This window comes from Marmota monax, unplaced genomic scaffold, assembly GCF_021218885.2.
Source record: "Marmota monax isolate L192 unplaced genomic scaffold, Marmota_monax_Labrador192_F-V1.1 WCK01_AAM20220418_F8-fsc01248, whole genome shotgun sequence".
NCBI classification, from domain to species: domain Eukaryota; kingdom Metazoa; phylum Chordata; class Mammalia; order Rodentia; family Sciuridae; genus Marmota; species Marmota monax.
Genome location: NW_026694125.1, coordinates 16,717 through 31,017, shown reverse-complemented (window position 1 = coordinate 31,017; position 14,301 = coordinate 16,717). Strand labels below are relative to the sequence as shown.

The window sequence follows — 14,301 nt, the reverse complement described above, 5'->3', positions numbered from 1 at the left end:
AACTCCTTCATGTTATACTCTGAGCAACATATCTGAAATCTTTCTGAATTGATCACAAGAATTGGGTTTGAAGATGGGTTCTTCACAAGGCCTTGGTTTCTTGAAAGGCCCCGGCTCTGTAACATTTACACATCTGTGCATGAACACACACCTGCTCATGGCTGTACTCAAATCCAAAATTCTGGCCTTCCCTGAAAGAGTTCATCTCCCTCACACACATCAATGAGAGGCCTGATTCTACTTCCCCAGATGGACTCTGAGTCCGACACACTGGCCTTCTCTGACAGACACACAGATGATGACCGCTGGTTTTCATGTTCTGCATAATTAGGCAGGAGTGTAGATAAATATGTTGTTTTATTCAGGGAAGTGATGATATTTTAAAATCTCGTCCAAAGTCTGGGCACAGATGTTCAAGCATTTGCTAGGCACTTCTGTTCTGTGTTCTGTGTTCACATAGTGACTTAAACTTACTAAGCCTCAGCCGTGTCACCTTAAAAATGGGCATGAACACTGTTCCCTTTCACGTGGGCTTTTGAGTATTAAGCTGGGAGATCGTTAGATGCTTTTAGCACAGAGCTGACAAAGAATGCTTGCTCGAAATAATAGCTGTTATTATTATTATTATTACTATTACTATTACTATTACGACTGCGACTACCACCACCGCATAGTGTAAGGTTTCCCTGCTCTCAGGGCCCAATGTCCGGCAAAGGCAGTCTGTTGGTCTGTTCTGACTCTTCTCCCTCTTCTATCCAACTTGCCTCTTACTTCCACTCTCCCTTCCCCTTAACCCTGCCTCCCCCTTGGCTGGGCCCCAGCTCAGCGGGCCAGGAAGCTCATGGTGTAGGTCTTCGGGATGGTGGCAAAACCCACGTGTTTAGGAGACACGTCTATGTACTGGGGCGCCTGTGGGGACTTGAGGCAGAAGTTCTGCAAGATGGTGGTGAGGAAGAGAAAGAGCTCCATTCTAGCCAGGCCTTCTCCAAAACAGTACCGCTTTCCTGAAGAGGAGAGGAGGGAGAGGCTGAGGTGAAGCCAGCTCTCTGCAGCCTCACCCCAGTACCAGATGCCTGCTGCATTCTCCCAGGGAGTAGGGGCTGCAGCCCTGTGGCCCGAGAGACCTTCAGGAAGGGCTCTAATCCTCTCTGAGCCTCCATTTCCCTGGCACATGAGCTGGGGTGATCCATGCCAGCCTGTAGCACTGGGAAGTTTAAGTGCCCCTTACCCCCAAATACATTCTCAAATATGGCTGTATGCTGTCATCTTCTAAGAATCTGAAGATGTTGTCGTGTGTCCTTAAAAGGATTTCTGACTCTCTCTGATCCTTCATCATCCCCATCTCTAAATGAGATTTGATCATCCCTTCCCTTTTCCTGGGTGCAGATATATAGGTCCTGGTTGTTACGGAGTTGCAGCTGGTAGGCTCCAGGGTAGATTTCAAGAGGGACTTTAGAGCTGGAGAAAGATGCTAGGCTACACTTAGAGAGGGAAGCTGGGATGAGCTTCCCCTGGTGGTGTGAGCCGTGGCCTGGCAGCAGGCGGTGGTCTCTTACCAATGGAAAAAGGCACAAATGCATCACTCTTCTTAAACTGCCCCTTGTCATCCAGGAAGCGCTGGGGGTTGAAATCTTCAGGGTTGGAGAAGAACTTGGTGTCTCTCAGCACAGAGCCTAGCATAGGGAATACTTCTGTGCCCTGAAGAAGGGGGGAGGAGGGGTGGATAAGATGGGTTAGAAGAAGAGAGTGTTGAAAGTTCACAGGCACCGAAAAGAGAGTTAGGCTACCCCACCGGAAGAGAAATCGGAGGCGTGTGAACAGGGCTCTTCTGAGAGAGAAGCTTTGGGGGGGTATGAAGTTAATGCCTTTGAGACAGGAAGTATGGGGGAGTAGGTGGTTCACGCTCTCTAAGGCAGTAAAGTTAAGGGACACAGGGTCTTTGTCTCCTGAGACAGGATGTTGGGGGATGTGGGTTCATCTTTCTCAAGGCTGGAGGTTGGGGGAATTTGGGGAAACATGGGATTTGTGTCCCTCAAGGCAGGATGTGTGGGGGACATGAGGTTCCTGTCCTGAAGGCAGGAGATCTAGGGAAATGAGATTTGTGTCTTTTGAGACAGCGAAGTTGGGAGACATAGGGTTGATTCTCCTGAGACAGAAAGACTGGGGCTACTGGAGACACAGGAGTCTCTGAATGGCAAGATGCAAGGCACACAGCAGTTGCATGATTCTTTGATGGAGGGTGTGGGATAGGGATTGGAAATCTATTGATGGGGATGGGGTGCTAGGGTCCCAGGGAGTGGCTCAGAGGTCAGCACCTTGGGGAGGAAAAAGTCCCGAAATTTGGTGTCCTTGATGACCCTGCGAGACACGCCCATGGGAATCATGTCTCCAAATCTTTGGATCTCGTGGATCACGGCCTCTGTGTAGGGCATCTTGGCGCGGTCCTCAAACTTGGGCTGCCGGTTCCTGCCAATCACCCGGTCAATCTCCTCATGGAGTTTGGCTGAGGGAAAAGGAAGACGGTATTTAGGTACCTAGTGGCTGGAGAAGAGGCACGACAATCCAAACACGTAAACCTGGGTGAATGGCAAACACCTACATACGACACCCCCTTAGACCATTCAGAACAACCAATGGCCACACACATTGTGGCAGCAGGGTCTTGTTAACTTGATCATACCAGATTGGAGCCGCAAGTCAGGGGCCCTAGGGAGTGCCTGGGGAGCGGGCAGTGGGACTTAGTGGGCTTAGCAGAGGAGCAATTTGCTAACTGGTTCACACACTTCCAATATTTTCATGGCTACTTGGCTGATGCCTATCCACTGAATATCCCCCACCCCTGGCCAAGGACCTGAGAGAGGTGGAGTCAGTGGAGCTGGCTCAGAGGAGTTCAAAGGGTCTATGGCCTCCACTCTCCTGTCCCTGCAGCCTTACCCTCCACCTCTGGGTGCTTCATGAGCATCAGGAAGCCATAGCGCAGGGTCGTGCTCACGGTCTCGGTGCCAGCAAAGAAGAGGTTCAGCGTGGTCATCACCAGGTTCTTCATGAAGAACTCTGTGTTGGGGTTATTTTTCTCCTGAAAGGAGAGAGGCCTTCAGGCCAAGTCCCAAAGTCTTCCCTTTGGGGCCCTTCTGAGGTTTTACCTTGGACCATCTCTCTTAGGTCCAGACCTAAGGTGAGAGGAGGGGGCCTAGATTTGCTGGGCTCTGCCCAGGTTTCAGGCTTTTGAGTAAAATTCTGGCTTTGTCCAAAATGCTCTTCTCATGTGCTTTGCCCTGATGGCTATCTATTCTTTCATGACCAGGCCAGTTGTCACTTTTTCAATTATAGGGTATTTAGTAAGACAGGGGTGGAGAGAGACTGAGAAACATGGGCGGAGATGTGAAGATGGAGTGATTCAGGAGCATTAAAGATAGTTTTTCTGAAACAAAGAATTTTAAGCAACAGCATCTGTTCCCCCAAACATCGTGAAGTCTTTGGAGGATCTCCTTCCTAATCCTTTGAACATCAGACTCCATAAATCCCTATCTCCTTGCCGCACAGAAAAGAGAATGACACGCAGTTGGAGGTGAGATCTTTCAATGTTACATAGTAAAGCCAGGTCACCTGTCCACATGAGTGTGACTGATGACCAGGGTATAAAACATCAGACAGTTTGGTGGCTGAAAGCACCAGCCACAGAGTCAGAGAGACACTGTTTTGAGCTAGGGTCCACTGTTTCCTTGCTATGTGACCTTAAGCAAGTTACTTATACTCTCTGGGCCGCAGTCTCTTCACTTGTAAAATTGGGGTCATAATAAAACATTGTTCAAGAGCTGTTGTAGATGCTAAGTAAGCATTCAAAATAGTGCCTGGCTCATGGCAGCACTGTAGAGGTAGTTGTATGCACACGTTCCTCTGTGCTTACAAGGGCTTGGCAGATGGAATGGTGGTGTTTAATTATGATTGGGACCATGAGGATTATGCAAAGGGAGGCTAATTTGGGCCTCTGTTCTTCTGCCCTCCCTGGCCTTATTTCCCGCTGCCTGGCTTTGGACCTCCCCACCCTGGCTGCTGGCTGCACCTCCTTCATGCGGATGAGAAAGGAGTCGATGAAGTCCCGCGGGGAGTTGGGGTCCAGAGTGCGCTGGTTCTGCTCCACCTTCCTGGCCACGAAGTCCTCAAGGCCCTGCAGCTCCTTAAAGGCCTGTTGCTGAGGTCCTGGCAGGTGCTTCATCACCGAGTAGAACATCTCATAGAGCTGGCGGTTGCGGAAAGAGAAAGCAAAGACCAGACAGCTGTCAGTGCGCAGCACCCAGTGGGAGTAGGACCTGTCTCCAGGTGAGAAAGGCACAGGTTCAGGGCAGCTATCCAGGTGTTCAGTATTTGAGTGGGGCTGGAAGGCAGCATAAAGTGTTCCTGTGGGTTAAGTAGGAGGGCAACTGTCTAAGAATTTAGGGGAGATGATTGGAGCATGCATGTAGGTTGCAGATATTCAGGTGAGGTTGGGTTGGGAGACATTTTTGTTGAGATTTTCAGGTGGGACTTTATGTGGGGGGCACCTATTAGGTGTTTGGGCATTCAGGCAACCTCAGCTGGAGACAGCTGTCCATATACTTACTGGATTGGGAGCTTCTAACCAGGTGTTAGACATTAAAGTAATGCTGGTATTCAGGTGGCAAAGTGAGGGGTCTTCCCCTGTTTAGGTATCTAATGGGCTGCACAGAGGGAACCCTTTAGGTGTGTGAGTGAGTTGTGTTGGAGGGCGCTTATTTGGGTGTTTGGGGAACATTCAGTGCCCAATATTTGGAGTCTTGGTTGTGGTGCCTGATCCAAGTGTTCAGGTAATTCAGTGGGCAGAGTAGGGAGCACCTGTGGACTGGCTTGGGACACCATGATAGAGGTGAAACGGTGTTGGTAGCCTGGATTTTGCAGCACCAGGTATTCAGGTACCCAGGTGGGAACTCAAGTGGTCATTTGTCCAGGTATTAAAATATTCAGAAAGGTTGGGTGGGGAGGCTCTGCTAGAGATGAAGGCAAATTGGGCTTGGAACATCTCAGCTGATTGAAGCCATTTGTGTTTCCTGCAGACTCTGTTTGGGGACATCTGTTGAGGTATACAGGTATACTTGGAAAACATTATTGGACACTTGTCACTTGTCCTGGATTTTAATGCAGCTGGGGGCTGGTTTTTATCAATGGAGGGGGATGGCAGTTTGGGACACTGATTGCCCTGTGGGGGTGGGGTTGTGGCAGTTGGCCACTGTGGTGGCAGGGGTGGTGCCCAGCTGGAACAAGTTACCTGCCCGGTGGAGGTAGCTGTGAACTGGAAGCTTCCCAGCATCATGCGCAACAGTGACAGGAACTCTTTGTCCTCATAGTCAAAGCGGTCACCAAAGACAATGGAGCTAATGACATTGGAGACTGTTCGGCTCAGGTAGAAAGTAGGATCTATGAAGGCGCCTGGGGTGGGGAGAAGGTGGGAGTGATAGACCGGGATTGGAATAGAGCCAAGGGGGCCATCTTAGGCCAGTCCCAGAATCTGAGCCAAGGACATTCCCAGCCCCATGCCACAGACGGCGGCCACACACACCCTTTCCCCGCCTAAGACCCCATCCCGCGACACAATGCGGGGGATTTCCTTTTCCTTCTGGCCTGCTCCAGGGCTCCCAGCTCACCACAAGTGTCCCGGAATGCCTGGATGAGGAAGCCCGCCTCCTCCTGGATGCGCTCCTCAATCCCGCGCTTGCCCACTCCAAAGTCCCGCAGGGTGGTGATGGAGAAGCGCCTCAGCTGCTTGGCGCGCTCCCCATTGCTGAACACTACGCCTAGAGGTGAGTGCAAAGGTAGGAGGAAGTCACCGACAATGGAGGGGGCCAGCGGGCCACAGAGCACCCCTAAGAATGTGCCCAAAAGGTAGAGGGTTGCACAGAGAGGCAGGGAGCAGGGGACCATAGGCGCCGAGCTGGAGCGCTGAACAAAATGACAGGCACTGATCCAAACTTGGAAGGAGAAAAATCTGGAGAAAAGAAAACTGGATAAGACAGATGCAGAAATTGGGGATACAGAGACACGAGGGACAGAGGGACAGAGTGAGATTGAGGAAATATAAAGTGTGAAGGCTTCTCAATTGGAAGAGACAAAACACAGGGAGAGAAGAGAAGAGGTCTGGAGAGAGGAGAGACTCTCAGCAGAGGGTGGAGATGGGGATTTTGAAGAGTCACTGTGAGGTTGTGACTGATGAAGAAGAAGAGGGGGAGGGAAGGAGAGAAAGAGTCATGGGGAGCACAGAAGCTGAGGTGACAAAATCGAGGAGCCAAGAGATGGATCCATCCAGGGAAAGAAGAGAACAGGGCGACAGGTAGAGAGAAGCAGGGACAGACTGGGACATGGGAGGTTGAAAACAGGCCAGAGTCCAGCACAGGGAGAGGCAACAGTGAACAGGGACGCAGAGAAGACCAGTCCAGGGCTCTGCACAACCTCAAGGGCAGCTGACTTGGGGGCAGGCTGGGAAAACTGAGGCCACCAGGTGCTGTCCCACTTACCGTAGCCTTTGAAGAGCCAGTCAAAGGTGGCATTCTCCCCTCGCCCGCTGAACTCCTCAGCCTGATCCACCAGGGCCTCCTTCACTGCATCGTAGCCACACAGCACCACGACCCGGCGAGTCCCCAGGTGGACCGTGAACACGGGGCCATAGCGCTTGCTCAGCTGATGGGGGACGATGGGAGTGGTTAGAGGGCTTGTTCCCTGAATTGGTTCAGTTCCCTCCATGTCAGGGATGTCTTTTCCCCAGTGTCTGACATCAGATGATGTCAAGGTCTGTCTTTCCTGGCTAGGTCCTGGCTTCCCAACACTCAGAATTCTCCTGTCCTAGGACTGTAGCTCCTCAGGTTCAATCCTCTGCCACAAAGCCCTGATGAAACTGGGAAGTCCCTGTGCCCACCCCATTTCACCCATCTCCCTGGAAGGTGGCACCTTCATGAGGCAGTTGTACATCTGCTCCGTGTCCAGCTGCAGGTAGTTCCCGATGAAGGGCAGTGGAGTGGGTCCGGGAGGCAGCTTCCCCCCGAGCTTCCTCTGTCTCCAGACAGACATCAACACCATTACACTCAGGCAGGCCAGCAAAGCCACCAGCAGCAGCCCTGAGGCCAGCATGGTGGCAGAGAGTAGGACAAACAGGTAGTGAAGGCTGGGATGGTCTACCTTTATACTGCTGAGATCAAAGTCTGGCCTTTGGTCCCGGTTACATAATTGTCTCTTGTCTCCTTCCAACTACACCCCCCACCATGCACAGAGCTAGTTTGGAACACAGCCAGCAAGCAAGGAGGAGGGGGCAGATTAGCAGGGTAGACTTCTGGACTGGATTTGTGACACCTGAGGAGGAAGCACCCCAGGAGTAAGGATTGCAGTGGTGTAGGGATATTTGCATACCAGAGCTTCTGAGCTTAGGGTGTGGGGTTGAAGAATTACAAGGGTCCTATAGGTGCAAATTTCAAGGTCTCAGAAGGAAAAGATCTCAAGGTCTGGATTTCACTGGAATAAGACAAGATGTGTGGCTGTGGATTTGGGGGTATTTTGGTGAGGAGGGACATAGATTTAAGGGTTCTAGATGTGCATGGCTTGGGATGAGAAGGCCCCAGAGCTTGGAGTGGAGTTCCTGAGAGGGAATTCCCACAGGATTCTGGAGTGAGCACTTGAGCCCAGCTGTTGACCTGATGGCTGTGTGTGTGTGTGTGTGTGTCTGTCTGTCTGTCTGTCTCTCTCATTGGTTCTTTCTAGTTATCCATAACATTAGGATTCATTTTACACAGTTATACAAACATGGAATATAATCTTCTCTAGTTCAGTCCCCAATCCTTCCTCTTTCCCTCCATTCCCCTCTCCACCTGTTCCCTTCCCTTTACTCTACGAATCTTTCTGTATTTACTTATAGATTTTTAAATTAGTGTCTTATGAATGTACATGATGGTGAGATTCACTGTGGTATATTCATATATAATACATAATAACTAGGAATTGAACCACCATATGACCCCGTTATCCCACTCCTTAGTATATATCTAAAAGATTTAATATCACCATACTACCATGACTCAGCCACATTAATGTTGATAGAAGCAAAATTCACAATGGCCAAGCTATGGAACCAACCTAGGTGCCCTTCAATAGATGAATGGACAAAGAAAATGTGGTACATATACACAATGGAGTATTATTCAGCCATAAGGAAGAATGACTTTATGGCACTTGCTGGATGGAACTGGAGACTATCATGCTAAGTGAAATAAGCCAGTCTCCAAAATTCAAAGGTAGGATGTTTTCTCTGCTGAAGCTAATCCAGTATAGTGGGGTAAGGGGATAAAAAAGTAGAAGAAAGCTCAGTGGAACAGCTGAAGGGGAATGCAGGGAAGGGAGAAGGGATGGGATAAGGAAAGACAGTGCCGTGAATCTGACCTAACTTTCCTGTGTGCTGGCCCTTGACACCCAGTCTCTTCATGGGAACCTCAAGTGGGGCCACGATGGGCAAAACAGAATTAGCTCCTCCAGGGCCCATGTGTGGCTGGGAACCGGGTAGAAGACCAGAGTCACATTTCAGCGGGACTTTGCACAGAACCAGAGAGGAGTAACTCACAGTCACAGTGGACAGAGACTCTGCTCAGACCTTGAGAAAGTCATGACAACAAGAACATGGTGGCACATGCTGACAGTTTCCTGGGTCCTCATGTACAGACAGCCCCCCTGGGTTCCTACTTTGGTCCTAGGGAAGCCCACGGGGTTTACTGGATCATTTCTATGGTGTTATTATTACTAATATGCATGCCTCCCATTTCACATAAGGTGCACCGAGGACAGATGCAGGATGAACATGGAGCGATCACATGAGAAACCTGAGGCCAAGGGCCTAAACTCCCCCCTGTCCTGCTCTGCTTCTCCATTTCCCCTTTTTGGATTTTGTTTAGTGGATGGGGAACATTTGGGCTGTAGAAGATCCTATTTGACGATGCGTTCAGTCTCTTTTAGGAGTGATTCCTGGTTTGTCAGGGACTATCATTAGCAGCCAGAAGGAACTGGACATTTGGGTCAGGTCCAGTGTGGGCCCTGTGATGCCAAGGGTGGGGGCAGAGAAGGGACGAGTGGCCCTACTGCCCTTCCCTCATTGACACTTTCTTTAACAATAAGGACAGTCACCCTTGGTGATCTTGTTGTTCTCCGAGAAGATGGAGTCTGTGTTTGCATGATCTTTAAATCTCTCTGACAATGAGGTCCCTCATCACCCACCTCACTGAGGGCACCTGGGTGATAAGTGATAGAAGTGGGCTTTGAACTCTCCCCACTTCTCTTTTCCTTGCCTGACCCAGCCCACCCTGGGGGCCAGGTGAGGACCAGGTGTGGCAGAAGGTGGGTGCTGAGACTGGCATCAGCAGTGGGCACATGGATTATACTTGCAGGTTCAGATACCAGTATCTGGTAGGTGCTAAATGGGGAGGCATCAGGTTGGCATTGAGATTGCCCCCCGATAAACACCAGGGTGGAAAAGAAGTTGTCATTTAACTGGACAACAAAAGAAGATCAGAACCTCTTCTGGTACCAAGAGGGTTCCAAGAGTAGACCCAGGTGGTCATGGAGTTGGCTTCAGGAGGGAGGAAGGGTAGGTGACCAACCATGGAGGTTCTGAGGTTCGGCCCAGCAGATTCTGACATTGTGTTAGGTAGGTGCTCAGACTGGCCCTATCTGGGTTTGGGATTGGCCTCAGCTAAACCTTGAGCGGGGTGCCAGCAGAGTGCTGGGCAGGCCTTGGTGGTTGTACCTTCCAGATTTGCCCTCCCACAGGACAAATGGAGGTGGGCGAGGTTGGCACTCCCAGGACTGACATTTTGCTCAATCTCTTTTAGGCCACTGGTCTCTGGAACCTGTGGGGAGGGAACAAAGCAGAGAGAAAAAAAAAGTTGTTTGTTGATATTGGAGGGGGAAGAGGTGGGGAAAGGATTAAGGCTTGTCAGGTATCCAGTTGAGGGCCGCAGCTGAGTCAGGATGACGCATGCATTTTTGCCAGAAGTAGTGGTTGAGAGGTGATGCCAGCGAGCCATTAAGATGATGACTTTTGAGTTCTCTCAGAGTTCCCGTTGAGCTCTCACGGGAATTCCTGAAGAGTTCCAGTTGGTTGGTGAAGTTCTGGTGGTGGGAGTTCCGGTTGGTGTGTGGTGTGTTGCTGGAGGAGCTGCGTGGGTGGCATTCGGGAGAGTTCCCGGGGAGTGTGCTGGTGGAGTTTGGAAATAAAGTTTGTTCCTGCTTGAGTGGCTCGTGATTTGTGCCCAGCCAGACTGTGGCAGTATCCAGTCCCTCTAATCCTGATTACCGGCCTGCACCTGGGCTGGCCCCAGGCCTGGACCTCTCCTATCCCCTACCCACCCCCTGTTTTATTTTAGAAGGGAGGGAGATGTTTAGAGAATTTGTTTCTCCATGAAGTTGACCCGGGGACAAGGGAAGGGTTATGAATGTTCAAACAGGCTTTCCTGAGCTGTCCAGGGAAGAGATGGGAGTGTCCAAATGGGAGCAGGATTTAGGGAGTGGTCAGTCAAGTGTGTTTGCTCTTGCTGATTTCCACAGGCTAAAGGATTCATGTCTGAAGTCACGTGGGAGTGACACGTGAGTGAGCTAGTGGTGAACCCCAGGAAAATGCCTTCTCCTTGCCCCAGTGAGTTTCCCTTTCTGCACACATGAATTCCTACCTAGATGGATTATGAAGAACAAAGTGAAGGCTTGGTTTGGAATCCTAACTTCTGTCTTTGTTGAGTGACCTTGAACAGGTGACTTCATGGAGCCTTGTGGGGTCAGGGACAGTACCTGCCTCTCAGACTATTTGGTTAAGGAACATATGAGTTAATGCACATTTAGTGCAAAGCAGAAAATGCTCAATAAATATTGGCTATGTTATTTGCTGGTTGTTATTAGACCTTATTAATCTGTAGGATAAAAGATATGGATGGGAGGGCTGGGGTTGTGGCTCAATGGTGGAGCCCTTGCCTGGTCCATGTGAAGCATTGGGTTCAATCCTCACCACCACATAAAAAGAAATAAAGGTATTTTTTTTAAAAAAAGATACAATAAAAATTTTAAAAGATATGGAGGAGAATTTCTCTCAGCCCTATCCTGGCTTTTACATTCTCTAGCCCAAAGTTCCCAAAGATTTTCCTTTAGGGAAAGAGGAAGTGAGACAGAGATTTTATAGACACCTCCCACCCTCCCTCCCCATCCTTTTCTCCATACAGCTGACCTTTAACCCCCTGGATGGGAAATGGACCTTCCAGATGGATGGTGCTCTTTGAGGTAGGCTTTCTGTGTGCTCTGGCTAGCTGTATGTTGGTATTGTGTTGTTCAGTGGAGTCTCCCAGATGTCTCTGTCTAGTTTATCTTCATGTATGTCTTTCTGGGTGTGTGCATGTATGTTTCAGCATGTTCATGTTCGTGTTAATTAACTTATTATGCGCCAGTCTTTGTGGGCTATGTGTTTGTGTGTAATAAGTGGGTATCCAGTTAACGTCTTCATGTGCACATTTGTGTGAGCAGCTGATATGGGGTGTGTTTCTAGACAGGTGTGCCTGAATGCTCACCAGTCTCTGCCTCTGTGTACATAGCTTAAGAACATGTTTTGGGAGATAGTGTTTGGGGGATGTCTACAGTGTGTATTTTGTGTCCAACCTGGAGCATGACTGTGCTTCTACATGGTCTGTATGAAAGCACAAGTGGGTGACTATGTATAAGTGTATGGATGTCTGTGTGTGTGCACATGTGTGTGCATCTGTGTGTGTTCTTGTGTATATATGCAAGCACGTGGAACATGTTGTGCACAGGTGAACATCTGATATCTGCCTGTGCTTGTCTGTGTTTGGATTGAAATGTAATCCTGGCCTGGCTTCGTTTCTCGTTTTGAAAAAACAAATAATTCCTGTGTTTTTAAAGTATTTACCTCCCTCAGTTTTCAAGAGCAGGTTGAAAAGCCTCCCTGGGACAGGTGTGTCCCAGAGCCTTCCCAGGGCTGATTACTTCCCACTGGATACATTTAAATATCCTCCCAGAAAATTCTCATTCCCACGTATCACCACCCACCTCCCAAGCCATTTAACAGAATCATTCACCCAGTGTTCCCTGATTCATGTCAGCTCTGAGCTGAGTGGTGCCAAGTGACCAGAAAGCCCTGGGCCCTGCCTCACTCAGAGCTCACTCCTAAGGGGAAGACAGACCCACAGCTCAGAATGGACTGTGCTGGGGTGGGAAGACACAGGCAGAGGGGCCCAGACAGGATGGGGAGAGCACAGGTGTCTGTAGGAACCCAGAAACAGCACCTGACTCGCCCTCATGGGCTTAGGATAGGCTGTTAGTAGGGATTTTGTGTAGAAGGATAGGGAGGGTTGGGAGGTTGTATTCCACGCAGAAGAACCAGTGTGTGTGAGGGCCTGGGTGTGTGGCTGGGTGGAATTGGGCATTAGAGATCTTGGCTCGTGTGTGTGGAGAGAGCTAGGGCCACCGCAGGAGCCAGAACGCATGGAGCCTAATTCAACTCAGTGAGGAGTGTAGACTTCATTTTGAGGCTGTGGGGAGCCACATAAAGGTTTTAATCCGGGGGACAAAATGGTCAGATTTGAGTTTCAAAAAGAGTCTTCACATTTTTGGAAAACACTTAATGCTGGCAGCTGAAAAATGAGTTAGTGTCTGCTACAGCATCCAAGTGAGAGTGGATGGAGGAGCCATGCGGGTGGGGATGAGGGGGTGGGCTGGAGAAGACCTGGAGAACTGAGACTTGGTTGCAGTTGGCTGTGCCGGGCTAAGGGTTAGGGGGGCACTCCAGCAGGGGAAGATGGTCATGTCATTAACTAATTGGTGTTCTAGAGCCTTCCCAAGGCTGATTACTTCCCACTGGATAAATTTAAATATCACACAGATCAGGAGAAGATCTGAATCAGGTGGTAATGGCTTTGGCTTTGGGTGTGCGGGTGAACAAGACCCAGTCTCTGCTTAGGGATTTCTTAGAGTAGTGGGAAAGCAGACCCAGAAAAATGGAAGTCCTCATGATTCTGTCATTATTCATTAGTAATTTGCTACTTGAGGTTTAGGAAGGCTTCCTAGAGGAGATGCCTTGTGAACTGGGTCTTGCAGGATAAATTCTCCAGGTAGGGGAAGAAAGGGGAGAAGTCCAGACAGAGAAACTCATGCAAGCCCAGTCCAGGGTATATGGGATGGAGGCAAGAGAACAGAGGTGTTTGACAGCTACACCCAATGCACAGGTGCACACGCGCAAGCGCACACAAACGCACACACTCTGGCTCACTGCTAACCTCAACCTCAGCTTCCTATGCCCACCCCCACCAACCCCACCCCACTCCAATCCTAGCCCAATCCAGAATTCTCAAGAAAAACCTCGCTTAGGCCAAATGTGCCTAAAATTTATGATCCTATCCCAAATGAGAGTATTCTCCCTCCCCCTCCCTCCTTCCCTCCCTCTCCCTCCCTCCTCGCCCCCCCCATTTAAAAATTGAGAAACTGAGATGAAATAACTTTAAACTAATCATTTTAAAGTCAGTACCATTCACAGTGTTGTACAACCACCACCTTAATCTAATTTCAAAAACATTCCAAGTGAAGATCTTAAGTGAGCCTTGTTTTATTTTTTAAAATATAATTATTAATGCACATTAGTTATACAAACCATTGGGTTTCACTGTGAATTTCCATACGTGCATATATCATGTTTTGATGATATCCATTGGGAGTGGACCAGGCTCCAAAGACTAACTTCCCCATCCCCCAAGAAGAGCCATCCAATGGTGAGCCCTGCTAGGCTCACATGATCCTGCCATCCAATGGTGAGACCTGCTGGCTCACATGATCCTTACCCACCAATCAGACTAGCCCTGCTGACTCACATGATTCTTACCCACCAATAAGACTAGCCCTGCTGGCTCACCTGATCCTTACCCTCCAATCAAAAAGCACCCTATGCCAACTGTCAAACCACCCCTGACTCTATAAATATTTGGAGCTGTTCCTCAATAAACGGGCATTTGCTCTGGTGAAGAGCCTTGTTCGTTCTTTCAATATCCACCCTCCCAGGCATAGTTGCATATGCCTGTAATCCCAGAGACTCAGGAGGCTGAGGCAGGAGGATTGCAAGTTCAAGGTCAGCCTTAGCAACTTTGCAAGAACCTAGGCAAATTAGCAAGACCCTGTCTCAAAAAATAAAAAAAAATAAATAGGGCTGGGATGTGGCTCAGTGGCTAAGCACCCCTAGATTCAATCGGCAGTACCAAAGGGGTGGGGAAAAGA

The 14,301-nt window shown here is 49.5% G+C and overlaps 1 protein-coding gene across 1 annotated transcript; it reads right to left on the bottom strand.

Moving 5' to 3' along the window:
- Positions 1-338: 338 nt before the first annotated feature.
- Positions 339-7,175, bottom strand: LOC124107595 (cytochrome P450 2A13). Its single transcript, XM_046465765.2, has 9 exons — positions 6,955-7,175; positions 6,525-6,687; positions 5,658-5,807; positions 5,282-5,442; positions 4,064-4,240; positions 2,935-3,076; positions 2,316-2,503; positions 1,557-1,698; positions 339-1,004 (listed from the first exon to the last, which is right to left on the bottom strand). Exons 1-9 carry the CDS (start codon positions 7,132-7,134, stop codon positions 823-825), a joined length of 1,485 nt encoding a protein of 494 aa, XP_046321721.1. The 5' UTR covers positions 7,135-7,175; the 3' UTR covers positions 339-822.
- Positions 7,176-14,301: the final 7,126 nt, after the last annotated feature.